This window comes from Sciurus vulgaris, assembly GCF_902686455.1.
Source record: "Sciurus vulgaris genome assembly, chromosome: 2".
Classification (NCBI taxonomy): Eukaryota; Metazoa; Chordata; class Mammalia; order Rodentia; family Sciuridae; genus Sciurus; species Sciurus vulgaris.
In genome coordinates, this window is record NC_136462.1 from 174855678 (window position 1) to 174875883 (window position 20206).

Here is a 20206-nt window from a genome sequence, read left to right on the forward strand (position 1 = left end):
GCAGTTCAGGATCCCAAAGTCTCTCAGTTTCTGGAGGTCCTTTCTTATTCCAAAGCGTGTGTCTCTGGAGAAGGGATATCATCTCAGTCTGATGGTCTCTGCTCCTGGTTTCAGTTCAACAACTATCAGGGGTGAATTCTCAGCTAACCCAGGGGAGTTATTTTCTGCCCAAACTGACGGGAACTCTTGAAGCAAGGAGGAAGGATTTTCGGTGGCAGTAGGATTTTGAGCATAAAGTCTCCATTCATTTTCCCTGGATAGCATACTGCCATAATCATGTTGAGTCCCTTCCCTAAGGTCATACAGGCAGGGCCTACACCGACCCTTGGAGCTAATGCTAAACCGCACCCACGAGGGCAAAGCCTTGGCAATCTGGAGCCAGGAGTCTATGTAGGGAAACTGATCTGGGTCATCTGGGGTCCCAATGGCAACATGTACACTGTGTTGACAGTGGGGACATGGAGAATGACTTCTGGAGGCCAATCACCACCAAAAGCAGGCCATTCATCCTCACAGAGTGCAGAGTCTGATTCTTTGTCAGTTTAATACCATAATCCTCAGAATAGCACTTCGTAGAATCCTCAAAATGCTTAATCATGCAGTCCAGGACTGTAGATTTAGACTGTGCTCCTCCCATGTCCCACCCCGTATCAGTGTTGCAAGACAGACGAGGAGGAGGGTCAGACAAGGCACCCGCCTGGCCATGTCCCCAAAGGGAAGAAGTGCTTCTTGGCTAAAGGCGTACCCACATAAACCCTGGGCGCGGTCAGAGCTCCACTGCAGGGCTTGAATCGCCATTATGCCTTTTGAAGCTCCCACGTAACTGCAGGTCAGGACTCGCTCAGACTCCGAAGCACGAAGCGATGGAGCCATAAACAGGCTCACATCCATTCACACCAACACAGACACTTAGGGGTTTAAAGCATTTCCTCCCCTGTCCTTTTTCCGTCAGGCTTCCCTACACTGTCAGCGCCCTCACGGGTAGCCGCGGGAGGTGATCAGGATCCCCTCTGTCCTTACCTGTCTACAGTTCTGTGTCCTGGGACCTTACCTTTTCCAGTAGACTGCACAGGGATTTTGCCCTACTCTCCAGGGAGTCTGGGGCAGGGGCAGTCACTCCGGAGGCGCAGGCCCAGCAGGCGAAGGAGATCCTGGAATTCCTGCGGGGGGGCACTGTCCCTTTCAGTCTGAGGGGTACCACGGACTCTGGTGTGGCTGCTGGTGTAGCCAGCACGGTTATTGCTTCCCCGCCAGCGCATCAGAAAAGTGGAAAAGACAAGGAGGCACGTGAAAAGTAGGATAAACCAAGCTTTATTGTGCATCAGTGGGCTCAGAGGAGGTTGGCACTCCAAAATTCTGAGCCCCTCTGACCAATTTTTCATAACGTTTATAGGCTGTCTAGTGTGCTAAATTTTCTAGTCGAAAACAGTACATAATTGGACACAAGGTTTCAAAAAACAACATACGATTGAGTACAAGGGTCTCAGAGTGGACTGCGATAAGGGAAGCTGGCTCACAAGGTCTTCTGTATCTCTAGCCTTGAGCTCTGAGCTTTCACAGGGGCGTTTACACTTCAAAGGGACGTGGTTAGGTCTCAGGGAAAGTCCTTTACATTCTGAAAGGAAGGAGTAAATGGTGCTAATTAGTTCTCCTGAAGCCCAGCTGGTAGGAACAGGGGGTGGTCAAGTCTCTCCTGGGCAGTGTCCTCAGTTGACTTTATATCCAGGCCTGGGTCAGTTACCCACTAAAAAATCAGGAGCGATAGTCACAGAACCTTGGTGATAAGGCACATGGAGTAAAGCACATGTGCTTCCAGAGTTACAGTGACCCTTCCCTTCCATAAGTAACATCTGGGCAATAGTAACAAAACTCACTTTGTATGATATATGAATGATTAATTATATATTCAATATTCATATATAATTATACTGTCCTTCTTAATTCTTTTTTGTGCGTGGTGTCCAGGATTATGTTAACCATTTGGGAATCTAGTCTACCTCACTATACTTCTTGACCTTGGAGGAAACAAGTTATAGAGTATTCTAGTAATCTACTGTTATGTAAACTAACCATTGCAAAGCTATGGCTTAAATGAATACTTATTTTGCTCATCTATCTACAAATTGGAGTGTGTTCTGCAGGGTGATCCGCTCATTGCTTCATGACCGAAACCCCACATGGAAAAACATGAATGTCTGGGGCTAGAAAAGCTGGGAGCTGCCTTCCTCCCAGCGTGACAGCCTCAGAGTAGCTGAACTTCTTTTATGACAGCTGGCTTTCCAGGAGCAAATGTTCTAAGACACCTAGGAGGAAGCTGCAAGATTCTTATGACCTAGTCTCAGAAGTTCCAGCACAGGTTGGGGATATAGCTCAGTTCGTAGAATGCTTCCCTGTCAAGCACAAGGCCCTGGGTTCAGTTCCCAGGACAAAAAAAAAAAAAAAAAAAAAAAGTTCTGGTTTGTCTCTTCCACCATAGCCTATTGGACAACAAATCACCAGGACCAACCCAGACTCAAGGAGTGGGGAGATTAGGTTACTTCTCAAAGAAGGAGTGTAAGGGACTTTGCAGTCACCTTTAGTTAACCCCATGGGGCAGAAAATGTAAGGGACTCTTCATAAGAGCAGTAAAAGCAAACAAAGCTAGCAATGATTTCCTTTACAAGTAAGATTTATTTGTTTGGCTGGGCCTGGTGGCACGTGCCTGTAATCCCAGCGGCTGGGGAGGATTGCAAGTTCAAAGTCAGTCTCAGCAACTTAGTGAGGCCCTAAGCAATTCGGCAAGACTGTCTCAAAATAAAATATAAAAAGTGCTAGGGATGTGACCCAGTGGTTAGGTGCCCCTGGGTTCAATCCCTGGTACCAATAAAAAAAAAAAAAAAAAAAAAAAAAAAAAAAAAAAAAATTGTTTGCTTTTAAGGACAAGATAATTTGAGCATGTATGAAGTCTGGGGAAAAGGAGCCAGAGAAGGAAGTAGATTAAGGAGATAAGAAAGAGAATGTTTATTGTTGTAGGTTCCAGGGCTTCAGACAGGAAACATATGTAGCACAGCACAAGGCTTGCTGTACTGTAGGTGCAAACGCTTTCTATTATTCCTGAGAGTTGGTAAAATCAAGTGAAATTTCACAACCTGGGCTCAGTTTTTCAGTGAGGAGGGAGGGGAAGCTCTGGTTCTACTGCTGTCCTGAAAGAGTAGAGGGAACAGTGTCTCCTGCAGACTGGGCATGGTCCACGTCAGCTTCTCCTGTCTGACCAGAGCCTGCCAAGGTAGGGCCATATATTTAATTTCCCCATCTCACCCTACACAGCCCTGTGGAGGACATTGCAGCAAACATAACCCACAAACCAGAATAGCAATGCTAGAGCACAGGCCAAACAAAAGATCTCCTGCGGGAGTGGGAAGGATGTGTGGGTGGAGCTGTGTAGGTGCAGTTGAACCTCACCAGGCTTGAAGGGGATGCTGAGTGAGGAAGGTTGGGGTATGGGGGTGTACGTGTGGCGAACATCCTAGTATCTCAGAATCTGTGTCATGAGGCAAAGCTGAGAGGTTCCCCCAGGTCTATGAGGGATTTTCTTTGATTCCACCCAGAAAGTGAGCCCTTCCAATGCCTGACTCTGCTGCTGAATAAAAGGCACAGTTGCTGATCCACCAAGTCTGCTTTCGTCCTGGTTATTTGTACTTTCATTATGGTGCTGAAACGGTTTTGGTTATTTTTGCTTACAGTAAGGGAAAAGATTTAATACATAAAGAATTGGTTACTTAAGTATTTGAAAGCCTATTACCCGAAGAGATAGCTATTGTACATGTGCCAGGACATCAAAGGGGCTATAACATAGAGGCCCAAGGCAATAGACTAGCAGATGAAACAGCTAAAGAAGCTGTCCTCCAATCGGAGGCCCCTGTTTTTCATTTTATCCCTGTTTTATCCCTTTCCCCAATTATCCTGATATTCAGCCCACAGGAGGAGAAACAAAATAAAGTTGGGAGCCTCCAAACCCCCAAAAGGGAAAATGGCTTTTATCTTATGGCAGAGAGATGCTCACAAAGCCTATTAAGAGGGAGATGATGACCTATTTGCATAAAGGTAGCCACTGGGGCCCACAAGCCATGTTCAATGCTATATTAAGAATGTACGGGTGCATGGAATTTACACTGAGGCCAAACAAGTCAACAAGAGCTTGTAGAAGAGCAAATAAACAGCCTTTGAGAAAACAGCCCCTAGGGAGGAACACTGGATTAAGACCCTTCCAAAGCATCCAGATCAACTATACTGAAATGCCCAAAATAGTCCATTTAAAATACTTACTGACCAGAGCCTGCCAAGGGTAGAGCCATATATTTAATTTCCCCATCTCACACTACACAGCCCTGTGGAGGACATCACATTTTACCAGTTTGGTAGGAGCTATCCTGCCCAGTGCCACTGCCAACAATGTGACCAAGGTCTTATTGGAATCTATAATTCCTTAGTTTGGTTTGATAGAAAAAATAGATTCAGAGAATGGTAGCCACATTAGGGCAACCATTATTAAAGAACTCATGACAATATTAAACATAAAATGAGAATATCACACTCCCTGGCACTCAAGTTCCTTAGGAAAGGTGGGAGCAATGAACCAAACTCTAAGGAGACAAATCACTAAGTTACTATTAGGAAGAAAACTCCCCAGGACTAAGCGCCTCCCGATTGCTCTCCTTTGAATTAGAATGGTTCCATGAAAAACATAGGATTATCCCTATATGAAATGCTATGTAGGTTACCATAATTAGGGAAAACAATGGATTTTCCCACCTTTGAAACAAAGGATCAGTTTCTTAAAAAATTATATTAGGTCTGTCTTCTGCTTTAACATTCCTGCAATTACAGGACCTCCTGGCACAGACACCAGCTCTGGAATTCCCTGCACACCCACATTGAACAGGTGACCACATCCTGATCCAGGATGGGAAGAAAAACAAACTGAACCCTGCTTGAGTCCTGCTCACAACTGAGCCAGTTCTTTAGACCACAGAACGAGGTTGCAAATACTACACACAAGTAAAGGGAGCCTCACCTTCGAAGAGGGAGAAGCAATGGCCCTCAGTTCAACATCCAGATTTCACTAAATTCACTTTGAGAAAAGGCTCTAATAATGTTCACAGTTGTTAGCACAAAAAGACCAGGCAGGATGCAAACCTCACAAATCATCTCAGCTGTTTATTCAGGAAAGGGATGCAGGGACGAAATGGTGCCAGCAGACCCACTTTCCTGGTGGAAAATGAGCCACTGAACAAAGAAAGGCACTGGGTTTATATACGTTGTTTCTGAGGAGTGGTCTAGTGAGCATATCAGTTTGGGCACTCAGGAAACAGGTTTACGAGAATTTGAAAATTTGTTTTTACTGGGCAGTATTTTTACTTGGAGAAGAAAGGAGGGTCTGGGGGTCAGCGTTGAGTATTTATCTCTTTTCCTTCAGGATCCCATTTTACTGTCACTGGGAAAAGATGAATTTGGGGAAGGATCAATGCTTTGGCTTCTTTTCTAGGGATTGTTCTGTCATTGGGAAAGAATGCGCTGAGAAAGCTATCAATGTATGGCTTGCTTTTTCACTCCCTTTTCTCAGGTCTCACTGTTCTTGTTTTTTTTCATTTTCCATGTCTAATAATAGTGATATGGAAAATGGCATCCTGTAGCTTGATCATTAATGTAACCCAGACCACCTCCCCTCCGATTGTTAAATTTGATGCCTGTGGAGGTTTACACATTCAGGGGCAATTATCTGGGACAAACAGATACCATTATCCAGCATATTCTGGAGAAAGTAGTCCCTGGAAATCTAATGTTTCCAAGATGATTTTAGCAGTAAAGGATTTACAACAAATTCTTAAAGTAGCTATTGGGTACAGTGAGACCAATGCCTGGATGGAGGGATTAAATATTCTGTTCACACGTTAAATAAAAGTAACGGTTAATGCTTGTGCAACAGGAAGGCTGGAAGCTCAAATGGTCCCATTCCCACTTGGCTGGGCCTCAGACCCCTGGGCATGAGTTGTATGTGAAGGAAATAGAACATGACATCCCCCAAGAAAAGGAAAAAGACAGCACCCAGGGCGGAGGGAGAATGATGGGTCCTGGGAGAGAGAGAAGGTCAACATTAGGCCCTGGGCTCTGGGCTTTGATCCTTTCCCAAGGACAATGGATTCCGGGAGAGAAAAGGCAAACAAATGGGCTCTGGGCTCTGAATTTTATCCCAGTAACAATGAGTTTCAAGCTTTTACAACTGTTTCCCTGAGTTAGATTTTTTAAAATTTTGTTTTAGTTGTAGGTGGACACAATACATTTATTTTATTTTTATGTGGTGCTGGGGACCAAACCCAGGGCCTCATGCATGCCAGGTGAGCACTCTACCAGTGAACCACAACCCCAGCCCCTGAGTTTTATATATATATATATATATATATATATATATATATATTTCTTTTTTATTTTAATTTATTTTTATTGTAAACAAATGGGATACATATTGTTTCTGTTTGTACATGAAATAACAGCATACCATTTGCAGAATCATACATTTACATAAGGTAATGATGTTTGATTCATTCTGTTATTTTTTTCCTTCCCCCACCCCTCCCACCCCTCTTTTCTCTCTATACAGTCTCTCCTTCCTCCATTCTTGACCCCCTCCCACCCCCCATTATGTGTCATCATCCACTTATCAGCGAGATCATTCATCCTTTGGTTTTTTGGGATTGGCTTATCTCATTTAGCATGATATTCTCCAATTTCATCCATTTGCCTGCAAATGCCATAATTTTATCATTCTTTATAGCTGAGTAATATTCCAATGTGTATATATACCACAGTTTCTTTATCCATTCATCAATTGAAGGACATCTAGGTTGGTTCCACAATCTGGCTATTGTGAATTGAGCAGCTATGAACATTGATGTGGCTATATCTCCGTAGTGTGCTGATTTTAAGTCCTTTGGGTATAGGCCAACGAGTTAAATGGTGGTTCCATTCCAAGTTTTCTAAGGAATCTCCACACTGCTTTCCAGAGTGGCTGCACTAATTTGCAGTCCCACCAGCAATGTATGAGTGTACCTTTTCCCCCACATCCTCTCCAACACCTATTGTTGCTTGTATTCTTGATAGTTGCCATTCTAATTGGGGTGAGATGGAATCTTAGTGTAGTTTTGACTTGCATTTCTCTTATTACTAGAGATGTTGAACATTTTTTCATATGTTTGTTGATTGCTTGTAGATCTTCTGTGAAGTGTCTGTTCATATCCTTAGCCCATTTGTTGATTGGGTTATTTGTATTCTTGGTGTAGAGTGTTTTGAGTTCATTATATATTCTGGAAATTAGAGCTCCAACTGAAGTATGAGTGGCAAAGATATTCTCCCACTCTGTAGGCTCTCTCTTCGCATTGCTGATAGTTTCCTTTGCTGAGAGAAAGCTATGAAGTTTGAATCTATCCCAGTTATTGATTCTTGCTTTTATTTCTTGTGCTATGGGAGTCCTGTTAAGGAAGTCTGATCCTAAGCCAACATGTTGAAGATTTGGACCTACTTTTTCTTCTATAAGATGCAGGGTCTCTGGTCTGATTTCAAGGCCCTTGATCCATTGTGAGTTGAGTTTTGTGCAGGGTGAGAGATAGGGGTTTAGCTTCATTCAGTTGCATATGGATTTCCAATTCTCCCAGCACCATTTGTTGAAGAGGCTATCTTTTCTCCATTGCATATTTTTGGCCCCTTTGTCTAGTATGAGAAAATTGTATTTATTTGGGTTTGTGTCCATGTCCTCTATTCTGTACCATTGATCTACCTGTCTATTTTGGTGCCAATACCATGCCGTTTTTGTTACTATTGCTTTGTAGTATAGTTGAAGTTCTGGTATTGCGATACCCCCTGTTTCATTCTTCCTGCTAAGGATTGCTTTAGCTATTCTGGGTTTCTTATTCTTCCAGATGAATTTCACAATTGCTTGCTCTATGTCTGTAAGGTACGTCATTGGGATTTTCATTGGAATTGCATTGAATCTGTATAGCACTTTTGGTAGTATGGCCATTTTGACAAGATTAATTCTGCCTATCCAAGAACATGGGAGATCTTTCCATCTTCTAAGGTCTTCCTCAATTTCTTTCTTCAATGTTTTATAGTTTTCATTGTAGAGATCTTTTACCTCTTTGGTTAGATTGATTCCCAAGTATTTTATTTTTTTTTTTGAGGCTATTGCAAATGGAGTTGTTTTCCTCATTTCCCTTTCAGCTGTTTCGTCACTTGCGTATAAAAATGCTTTAGATTTATGCATGTTGATTTTATAGCCTGCTATTTTGCTGAATTCATTGATGAGGTCTAGAAGTTTTCTGGAGGAGGTTTTTGGATCCTCTAAATATAGAATCATGGGCTGGGGAGATAGCTCAGTCGGTAAAGTGCTTGCCTTGCGAGCACTAAGCCATGGGTTTGATTCTCAGCACCACAAAAAAAAAAAAAAAAATATATATATATATATATATATAGAATCATGTCATCCGCAAATAGTGACAGCTTAAGTTCCTCTTTTCCTATTGGTATCCCTTTAATTTCTTTGGTCTGCCTAATTGCTCTGGCTAGTTTCAAGGACAATGTTGAATAGAAGTGGTGAAAGAGGACATCCCTGTCTTGTTCCTATTTTTAAAGGGAATGGTTTCAGTTTTTCTCCATTAAGAATGATGTTGGCCATGGGCTTAGCATAAATAGCCTTTACAATGTTCAGGTATGTTCTTACTATCCCTATTTTTTCTAGTGTTTTGAGCATGAAGGGGTGTTGTATTTTGTTGAAAGCTTTTTCTGCGTCAATTGAAATAACTATATGATTCTTATCCTTAAGTCTATTGACATGATGGATTACGTTAATTGATTTATGGATGTTAAACCATCCTTGCATTCCAGGGATGAACCCCACTTGATCGTGGTGCACAATTTTCTTTATATGTTTTTGGATACGGTTTGCCAATATTTTGTTAAGGATCTTAGCATCTATATTCATCAAGGATATTGGTCTAAAATTTTCTTTCCTTGATGTGTCTTTGCCTGGTTTGGGTATGAGGGTGATATTAGCTTCATAGAATGAGTTTGGTAGGGCACCCTCCTTTTCTATTTCCTGGAATACTTTGAGAAGTATTGGAATGAGTTCTTCTTTGAAGGTCTTGTAGAACTCAGCTGAGAATCCGTCTGGTCCTGGGTTTTTCTTGGATGGTAGATTTTTAATGGCTTCTTCTATTTCATTGCTTGATATTGATCTGTTTAAATTGTGTATGTCCTCCTGGTTCAGTTTGGGAGGAGCATATGTCTCTAGAAATTTGTCAATGTCTTTGGAAGTTTCTATTTTGTTGAAATACAAATTTTCAAAGTAGCTTCTCATTATGTTCTGTATCTCAGGTGAGTCTGTTGTGATCTTTCCTTTCTCATCACGAATTTTAGTAATTTGAGTTTTCTCTCTCCTCTTTGTTAGTGTGGCTAAGGGTTTGTCTATTTTGTTTACTTTCTCAAAGAACCAACTTTTTGTTTTGTCAATTTTTTGAATTGCTTCTTTTGCTTCAATTTCATTGATTTCAGCTCTGATTTTAATTATTTCCTGTCTTCTACTACTTTTACTGTTATTCTGTTCTTCTTTTTCTAGGACTTTGAGCTGTAATCTTAGGTCATTTAGTTGTTGACTTTTCATTCTTTTCTGGAATGTGCTCCATGCAATGAATTTTCCTCTTAGTACCACTTTCATAGTGTCTCAGAGATTTTGATATGTTGTATCGTCGTTCTCATTGACCTCTAAGAATTTTTTTGTCTCCTCCCTGATGTTTTCTGTTATCCATGTTTCATTCAATAGCATATTATTTAGTCTCCAGGTGTTGGAGTAATTTCTGTTTTTTATTTTGTCATTGATTTCTACTCTCAGTCCATTATGATCTGATAGAACACAAGGCAGTATCTCTGCTTTTTTGTATTTCCTAAGGGCTGCTTTGTGGCATAACATATGGTTGATTTTCAAGAAGGTTCCATGTGCTGCTGAGAAGAAAGTGAAACCACTCATTGATGGATGGAATATTCTATGTATGTCTATTAAGTCTAGGTTATTGATTGCATTTTTGAGTTCTATGGTTTCTTTGGTTGGTTTTTGTTTGGAAGACCTATCTAGTGGTGACAGCAGTGCATTAAAGTCACCCAGAATTATTGTGTTGTGGTCTATGTGATTCCTGAAATTGAGAAGGATTTGTTTGATGTACAGGATGCACCATTGTTTGGGGCATAAATACTTACTATCATTATGTCTTCCTGATTTATGGTTCCCTTAAGCAGTATGACATGTCCTTCTTTATCCCTCTGACTAACTTTGGCTTGAAGTCCACTTTATCTGATATAAGGATGGAATTCCCACTTTTTTACTGAGTCCATGTGCGTGGTAGGTTTTTTCCCATCCTTTCACCTTTAGTCTGTGGATGTCTTTTTCTATGAGATGAGTCTCCTGCAGGCAGCATATTATTGGGTCTTTCTTTTGAATCCATTCTGCCAGTCTATGTCTTTTGATTGAGCTGTTTAGGCCATTAACGTTCAGGGTTATTATTGAGATATGATTTGTATTCCCAGTCATTTGGCTTATTTTTGGTTTTTAAATTGGCTTGGTTTCTCCTTTGAGTGGTTTTTCTCTAAGGTAGTTCCTCCCTTTGCCGACCTACATTGTTGTTTTTCATTTCCTCCTCATGGAATATTTTGTTGAGAACATACTGTAGCGCAGGCTTTCTATTTGTAAATTCTTTTAACTTTTGTTCATCATGGAAGGATTTTATTTCATCTTCAAATCTGAAGGTTAGTTTTGCTGGGTATAGGATTCTTGGTTGGCAACCATGTTCTTTCAGAGCTTGAAATACGTTGTTCCAGGCCCTTCTAGCTTTTAGAGTCTGAGTTGAGAAGTTGGCTGCTATCCGTATTGGTCTCCCCCTATATGTAATCTGATGCTTTTCTCTCATGGCCTTCAAAATCCTATCTTTATTTTGAATGTTAGGCATTTTCATTATAATGTGCCTTGGTGTGGATCTGTTGTGATTTTGTGCATTTGGTGTTCTGTAAGCCTCTTGCATTTGATTTTCCATTTCATTCTTCAGGTTTGGGAAATTTTCTGATATTATTTCATTGAATAGGTTGTTCATTCCTTTGGTTTGTATCTCTGTGCCTTCCTCAATCCCAATAATTCTTAAATTTGGTCTTTTCATGATGTCCCATAGTTCTTGGAGATTCTGTTCATGATTTCTTACCATCTTCTCTATTTGGGCAACTTTATTTTCAAGATTAAATATTTTGTCTTCATTGTCTGAGGTTCTGTCTTCCAAGTGGTCTAGTCTTTTGGTGATGCTTTCCATTGAGTTTTTTATTTGGTTTATTGTTTCCTTCATTTCAAGGATTTGCATTTGGTTTTCTTTGAGAATCTCTATCTCTTTGTTGAAATGATCTTTTGCTTCCTGCAGGTGCTCTTTCAGCTTATTGGTATTATCATTTATTGCCTGTGTTTGTCTCTTATCTCATCCTTTGCTTCATGAATCATCTTAATCATGTATAATCTGAAGTCTTTTTCTGACATTTCTTCTAACATACTGTCCTGGATTCTATTAATATAGAATCTAGATTTGTTTGGATCATTTTCTTCCCTTGTTTTTCCATGTTGTTCATGTATCTTCCCCTCTAGCAGTGCAGATCTGGGGTATTGTAGATTTCCCCCTATAGGCTTATAGTGGCCCTATAGGTTTCCAAAACCCTTTCTTTAAGGGGCGATCAATATTAGCAGTGCCCAATTCAGACACTATGCAATCCTAGGCCAAATAGCCCCTATGAGGACAATAACAAAATTGTCATAATAAACAGAATGAGTTCAAATATTATCTTCAGTAAAATAAACAGATTTGCAATAAGGTCTGCAGTTTCTAATGGAGGACAAAGAGGATGCAGAGGGATGTAGAATGTGGCTGTTAATGGGATAAGAAAAGAATATACAGAAGTTCCAGAAAATAATAAGGGTGAAAGTGTAATCAAAAGAAATTGGATGTTAGCATGCAAAAAAGGGAGAAAGAGACTCCCAGGGAACAGGTAAACAAAAGAAAAAGAGAGCAAGAAAATTAAAGAAATAAAATCTTAAATTTTTTCAATAAGAAGAAAAAAGAAAATCTACAGTATAACAGTCATATAGTATAGAAACCTCCCAGTGTTCTGTAACCTGATGCATGAGAGGTACCTGACATTGAGCTTCAAGTCTCAGGATGGGATTTGCCCCACCTAAAGATCGGAGGTCTGGCTTCCAGGATTATCCAAGATGGCCGCTCTGGCTTCGAAATGTGTTGGCACATGGGGAGCTGCAGCTTAGGGTGTGGCCATGGTCAGCAGGAGGTCCTGGAGGCGGGATGTGGTTGGTCAGGCGGGGGTCCTGGAGTTCGGGTGTGTTTGGTGTGGATGTGGGATCTGGAGGCCAGTTGCAATCAGTCGGTCTGGGGTCCCAGTGATAGGGCGCAGTCAGTTGGTCTGGGGGTCCTGGCGGCAGGGAGCCGTCAGTTGATGTGAGGGCCCCAGACGCAGGGAGTGATCAGTCGGGCTGAGGGATCCTGGAGACAGGGCTCAGTCAGTCCGGCCCGGCTGGCTGTTATCTCAAAATGGAGGCAGCCACGTGTAATCAAACCTGCAGGTACTGTAACAGTGAACTTCCAGGCAACAGCAGGCAGCTGATACTCCACTGGCAGTCGGTGATCAGTTTGCTGACTGTTGTCAGCGATTGGGAGGTGAATCTCATGCGCTCGGTGATGGATAGGTGTAAGGCAGGCGATAGGCAAGAGGCAGGCAAATGGTGGATGATAGATGCCTGACAGTGAGCAATCTGCTCAAAAAAGGAGTCAATATGCTGGCAGACTGCAGGTCATCATAGCAGACAAATGGGGTAAACACCAGGGGATCGATAAGCAGCAAAAACTGCCTCACCAAGAAACAGATATCCTCTGCTTGAAACTGGAATTACGGAGTGACAAAGAATGCAGCCTCCCTCTAGTCCGCCATCTTGGATCTCCCCCTGAGTTATATTTTTAACCTGCTCTAGTTTCCTGACTACCCAATTGCACTTCCTCAGTCTCTAATGATTAAGTCACACTAAACATTCTGCTATGATTCTGATTCTCACTAACACCTATAAAAACAGACCCCTCTTATAACTGATCACCATTTTCTCCCCTGAAAATGTACCATTCCACTACTGTTTAATAAAGACAGCTTGCTGCTCCAAGGTCTGCTCCCATTTCAGCCTTTTTTTTTTTTTTTCTTACAGTATGATATCCCTCTATCAGGAAAACACAGCTTTGGGGAATAACTCTTGCAAGATCCTGTGAGTGCTGTTCCCAGCAGTCAAGGGCCTAAGGCAAGAGCTCCCCCAAATTCCTATCTCCTTCCCTTGGAACCAATTATACCTCATGCCTCTTTGCAGGTGGGTGGGGAGCAATTGACCTTCTTGGGAAATATATCTAGTGGCAATGAAAGTTGGTCCTTTGAGGGATATCCAATCAATCGGCACTTGCTATAGCTGGAGCTGGTGTCTGGTGGTATTGTGGAGGGCTGTTACTTGAGAACTTATCTGACAGTTGGAGTGAAACCTGTACTTTGATTCAACTGACTACCCATTTCTTAGATCAAATCAATCCCAGTTCTTTGGGAAGAAGAAGGATTTCTCTTCTCTGGGGTCATCTGACCGCCATATATACATAGATTTAGTCAGAATTCCTTGAGAGGTTCCTAATGAGTTCAAAGCCAGGAATCAGATAACAACAAATTCTGAATCAATTCTCTTTTGGTGGTCTACAATAAATAAGAATGTAGATTGGATTAATTACATTGATTATGAATAACAAAGGGTCATTAATTATATGAGAGAGGATCTCAAAGGCATTACAAAAAATTAGATGTTACAAATAGAATGATATGGAAAAAACTAATCTCATTTATTATTATCCCTTTGTTATATTGGGAGTAATGACTACAGTTAGATATTATACAATTTCATGTATGGGAAGTCTTGTTCAATGATTTGGCTCTCACCAAACTCCAGTCACATATCAAAATAACCTTCCTATATTAGTCAAACTGAATGTCAAAAGCTGTTATCCGTACTTGAAGAAAAGAATTTATATAGATCATATATGAGGAGGAGATTTTAAGATTTATGGTTTCTTTTCCACCAAAGTTAAACCTGTAATGCAACACAGGCATATTTACAGTAACTTAAGTTTCAGGTGTATAATAGAGCCATCTCAAATTAGGGAACCATGTGGTCAGAATGCAGTCATCTTAAATCAGGGACTCAAGTGATCAGAAAGGAGCCATCTAAAATTAGGGGATCATATGACCAGAATGGAGCCATTTTTAAAATTTTCTAACAGGTATCCAATCACAACTATAGCCCTTTTTAGTGCCACCCCAATTTTAAAATTAGCTAATGGAGAAATCGTACACCCCACCCCCCACTCTTCCTATCAGGAGCCAGGGGCAGCACCTCCGTAGGGGTAAATGTTAGCAGACTGCCGGCCCAGGCGCGCGTGCTGGCTGGATCCCTTCCGACGGAGTGCACCCTTCTGCAGAAGTACAGTTGTGCCTTGCGGACCCACTTCGACCGTGTGTTTGATTTCTTGTGGCACCCTGTTACCACGGGCGACTAGGCTGTCTTCAGTCTGTTAGGTATTTATTGCTATGCCAGGGTCTTAGTCCACGTGTTATTTTGTCGCAATTTCAGAGACTCGTGCAGCGCTCTCTTCTACAGGACAGCACCACACCACGAGGAGCCTCCCGGGCGTTCTCGCCCCGCAACTGCAGTGGGTGCGGAGCGCTGCTGGGCGTCTAGAAGGACCACACTCAGAGGCCGGCGTGGCTTCGGAGCAGTCATGGGAAGGGAGACACTTCGGGGCCTCTACCTCGCCGCCGCCTAGTACGACAGGCAGAGCCCAAGGCAGGGAGCCTCGGTAGCGGAGGGAGGGTCCGCAGGCACACGATCAGCCTCCGCTAGCCTCTCTGGTCCCGCCCTCCGGATGGATCCCAGGAGCCACTGTGCGCCCCGCCCCGCCCGCACCGCCGGGCGGTGATCCGGTAGGCGTTCGCCGGGCGCGGTCTCCAGCCCTGGGAAGATGTTGGCAGCGGCCGCAGCGGCTGAGACAATGGCAGCGCCCGTGGGCAGGAAAGGTGGGAGGCAGCGGGACCAAGACGTAACCGGGACCCGGAGGCTGAGGTCCGGGTTGCGTCTCCCGAAGCTGCTGGTAGTGCTCCCGCCGCTGCTGTTGCTCCTGCTGCTCCCGCTGTTGCTGCTATTGCTGCTTCCCGCAGAGGCCGGGGCGGCGGCGACGTCGGGATCCGGCTCACTGGCATCCAAGGCCAAGGACTGTGATCCGCTGTGTGTCAACGGCGGCCGCTGCGACCCTGGCACCGGCCAGTGCGTCTGCCCCGCGGGCTGGGTGGGCGAGCAATGCCAGCACTGCGGGGGCCGCTTCAAGTGAGTTGGGGTGGTGTTGGAGAGTCCGGCGTGGTGAGGGGCGCTTGAGACCGCTCCAGCCCAGAGATGAATTCGGGACAGAAAGTGGGGATGGAGGGCGGCCCTGCTGTATTTGAGATCCGGGGAGATCACCATCTCTGGCTTGGATTTTTTCCTGTGGCGGAAGGTGAAAAGATGCGAGGCAGGAAGGTGGGAGTATCCCAAAAGTATTTGGGTGCTGAGGGTTAAATTGGAAGAATGCTTCGGATTCCAAAAACTATCAGAGCCAGTTTTGGAAACGGCCTAGTTTTGATAAACGATATACCACGAAAAAGGCGAGTGAAAAGGCGTTCTTAACTAAATACTTCATTTTTAAAAATTGTTCAGTTTTTTAAAATTTTGATTCATTTTAACCTTCCCTTTTGCCCTCGGTCCTAATGAGTTCCCCAACTGTTGGAGGTGTGGGATGCTCTGAAGAAGCCGGGTCCTGGAAGTGATTAATTGGTGGAGATAAGGAAAGGAAAGGCGTGAGATTTTAGGGATAGAAGACCAAGTGGTTGTTGACTAATGGAAAGTGAGGAGACTAGCCTTTAGAAACTCACTGGCCAGGGGCATATTAGAACAGGGTCTTTCCTGGAGAGGGAATGGAAAACCACTCCTCTTTGCTCTGGTTTCTGAGCATATGGAGTTTGGAATTGGCTTGGTTTGGGGCAGTACCCTTTAGAGAGATCACTCACTAATTAATCAGCAGTTATGTATATTTGTTTCAGTTGTGCAAAGATTTCTGGATAAGACACACAAATAGATTAGTCAGACTTTGGCCTATTCCACAAGGAGTTTGGAAATAGAAAGAGGAAGATCAATACACAAAGTTAAAGATTAAAGTCATTTAGACTTTGGTCTAGTCCATAAGGAATTTGGAAGTAGAAAGAGGAAGAAGATCCATACACAAAAATCCTAGTCATAAGTACTACAGTCGTCAAGCCTTTGGCAGATACTGAGTACTTTCCGCATCTGACCTGAGGGAGTAGCAAAATGTGGCAAACAAGACAGATTGGGTCCTACTCTCAGGGATCTTCCATTCTAATGTGGGTGACAAGCAGTTAACAAGTAAATAAATGAAGGAATGATAAGATCATTTCAGCTAATGGTGAATGTGATCACCAAAATAGAAACAGGTTGATCTGATAGAGAATTATAACCAGCCATGACTTTTGAGGCCCCTTGATTTGAGACCTCAATGAAGCGCTGGAGAACCTGTGAAAACTTAGGGATGGAGGGGTTGTGACTAGCTGGGACCTGCAAGGAAGCAAGACTTGAAGGAGCAGGTACCACTGGATTTGAGCATTTGAGGCTAAGTAGAATTTGGAAATGTGGAACTGGGGAAAAAAATTCCCAGATGGAAGGAAGGATGAAGACAGGGTTGTGGAGGAAAGATTCGTTGGTGCCTCTGTAGAAGAGTTGTGAGGGAGCACTTTGGAATGATACAAATCATGCAATAAGATCTTCTAGGGAACTCAAAGAACATGGAGCATATGAGAGCTTTATTTTAATGAATACAGAAACCAAGTGACTTCAGGACCAGTGTGTAGTGGGCTAGTTTTATAACTTACTTAGGAAGTTCTGATTTTTGAATTCTGTTAATCTGCACATATTTATTGAGGGCTCCTCTGTTTTTCTTTGTGTGTGTGTGTGGGGGGGGTTACTGGGAATTGAACCCAGGGGTACTTTACCACTGACCTATATCCTCAGCCCTTTCTATTTTATTCTTTAATTTTGAGACAGTGTCTTGCTGAGTTGCTCAGGTTGGCCCTTTGAATGTGGGATTGTCCTGCCTCAGCCTCCCAAATAGCTGGAATTACAGGCATGTGCCACCACACCTGTGAGACAGAGTGGCAAACAAGTCAGATACAGTTCTGCTTTTGTGGAGCTAACCTTCCAGTTTGGGAATTAAAAAATCCAACAGTCAATCTATAGTAATTTTGTTTAAGGCTGTTAGGTAAAGAACAGGGGGCAGAGGACTTGACTTGTTTTGGAATGGGGTGAGCTTAGTCACTGGGTAAATGAGTTGAGATCTGAAGGGTGAGATGGTCCTACTACCTGAAGGGTGGGATACTGAGAGGCCATCATGTCCAAAGGTTTGGGGATGAGTGGGATCATGGCAAGGTGGCAAGGTGACTGGAACAAAGGGAGCATGACAAGGCTGGACAGATTGGTGGGACCAGGTATAGTGGATATCTGTTGTTCAGATTGAGAATTTTGACCTTTAATCTAAGAACAGTGTGATGGCATAATTCACTCTTATTTTCATGATGTTATGGGCTATTAGATTATAGTTAAAACAGAAATAGTTTTGAAGGTGAGGCCAGAACATTTTGAACTTGAGGTGCTTTCAGGATCAGGTGAATGGTTGATTGAGTCAAGTGAGGGTCCTTAATGTTCTGAAAATCTGGGACAGGGTGGTGGGCAGTGGGACCCCCAGAGTAGGAAGGGGCATTTGTAGCAAAGTCAGTCTGTCTGTAATATTCAGAGTAGGTGGACTCACTGAGCATGAGAGTCCAGGGGGGTTTCTAAGTGGGGTCTGTTTGCATGAGTCAGAACATCAGTAATGAGAACCTGAGGTAGGCAGTCTGAATAGGAGGCAGGGCTAGATGCTGTGTGGTGTTGCAGAGGTAAAATGGATAGGTCTTTCTTTGAAAATGGTTTGCTTTTGAGAAGAGAGAGGATTGTGGTGAGGGAACAAAAACTAGATCCTACCTCGAGTGATTCAGTGATATTATTAACAGACCTGGAGACACAGGAGAAGTCAAATTTTGTACATACTGAGTTTGGGGTGGTCTTAGGTATGCACATGGCACTCATAAGTGTTGGAGGTATCCCACCTAAGAGGGATTGCCAGGGAGAGAGACTGGTCTTGTATCCACATGGATAGTCCAGAGGATTAGAGAACTGCTTGTAATGGAGAACAGACACTCTTGATACTTATTGTCTCAAATAGTGTCACATGTAAGTGAATGAGCTCCCCTAGCTATTGAGGACACTCCCTTTGAGCTGCTTTTAGCTGATATCAGTGCTTTTTAATGAACAAACAATTATAACTGGTTCTGATGATATTATAATACATGCCTTCTGGAATTTACTTTTTTTTTTTTTTTTTTTTTTTTGCAGTGCTGGGGATTGAACCCAGGGCCTTGTGCTTGCAAGGCAAGCACTCTACCAACTGAGCTATATCCCCAGCCCTGGAATTTACATTTTTTAAAATGAAAGCAGGAGAAAGTTGTCAAGTCTTTAAAAAAAATCTTTCAGTTGAAAATATTTTGGGGTAAAGAGTTATGTGTTTTGATTTAACTATTAACTTCTTTGTTATTAAACTGAAGGGTATTAAATGAATGCATTTCTGACTTACAATAGCATCAAGTCATTAATTTCTTTTTTAATTGTAGCGGAATACAACACCTTTATTTCATTTGTTTAGTTTTATGTGGTGCTGAGGATTGAACCCAATGCTTCACACATACTAGGCAAGCACACTACCACTGAGCCACAACCCCAGCCCAAGTCATTTCTTTAAAGCTTATGAGTTATATAAATCCTGTCTTATAATTTCTGTTATAGGTCTGTTTCTTTTTTTCTCTTTTTTGTGGTACTGCAGATTGACCTGAAGGGTGGTCTACCACTGATCTATATTCCCAGCTTCCCTTTTTATTTTTTGAACTTTAAGACTGGCTCATTTGACCTCTGACCCTGGGTAGCTGGGATTATAGGCATGTGCCCGATTTGACAAGAGACATGAACCTATGGATTCAACAGTGTAGGTAAACCCCAAGTAGTAAAAATGCAAAGAAACAGATGCCAAGACACACCAGACTCCAACTTCTGAAAACTAAAGAAAAAGAAAAAAATTTTGAAGTTAATAAGAAAATACTGACACATTACTTTTAATGGACAAAATAATTCAAATGACAACAGATTTCTCACCCCAAACTATGATTCCTAGAAGGAAGCAGCACAGCTTTCTTCAAATACTGAAAGAAATGAACATTGTTTAAGTCACCCTAGAGTTCTGTGTCCAATGAAAATATCTTTTAAGAAAGAAGATATTGGTAACTCAATTTTGCTATCCCAGCTAATAAAGAGACTGAAGCAGGAGGAACAAGACCAGTTTGGGCAATTTAGTGAGACCCTGTCTCAAAATAAAATGAAAAAGCACTATATGTAACTCAGTGCAAGAGTGCTTGCCTAACATTCTGGAGGTACTGAGTGCAATCCCTTGTCCGGAAAAAAAAGGAAAAAAGGAGCAAACTTTCTTATAATTAGAATTTCAGAGAGAAAGGGAGAATGAGATTGGGGCTTAAAGAGTATTTGAAAGAAATAACGGCAAAAGAATCCAACCTGAAGATACAAGTAGCTGTGAAAGTCCCATAAAGCATAAAACTCAATGAAATCCATCCTAAGATGCATCATAATTAAACTCTTAAATTCTAAAGGCAAAGAAACTGTCTTAAAAGCAGCCAGAAAGAAATGATGCATTGCCTGTAGGGAACACCAATTCAAATGACTGGAAGTTTCTCATCTGAAACCATGGGAGCCAGGAGGAAGTGGCATAAAACTGTCAGTCTCAAATTCTGTTTCTGTTGAAACTGTCCCTTAGGAGGTAAAGGGAAATAAAAATGTTCTTAAACCATGGAAAGCTAAAAGAGAATT

The 20206-nt window shown here is 42.3% G+C and overlaps 1 protein-coding gene across 2 annotated transcripts in view; it reads left to right on the forward strand.

The window, feature by feature from the left end:
* Positions 1-20206, forward strand: part of LOC306655005 (attractin-like) — a 121867-nt gene that overhangs the window by 11639 nt on the left and 90022 nt on the right. For both annotated transcript variants that reach the window (XM_079129139.1, XM_079129140.1), the window contains exons 5-6: positions 14521-14655; positions 14774-15523. In XM_079129139.1, the coding sequence (XP_078985265.1) occupies positions 15162-15523 (362 nt within the window). In that variant the 5' untranslated portion in view covers positions 14521-14655; positions 14774-15161. The remainder of the gene's footprint in view (positions 1-14520; positions 14656-14773; positions 15524-20206) is intronic.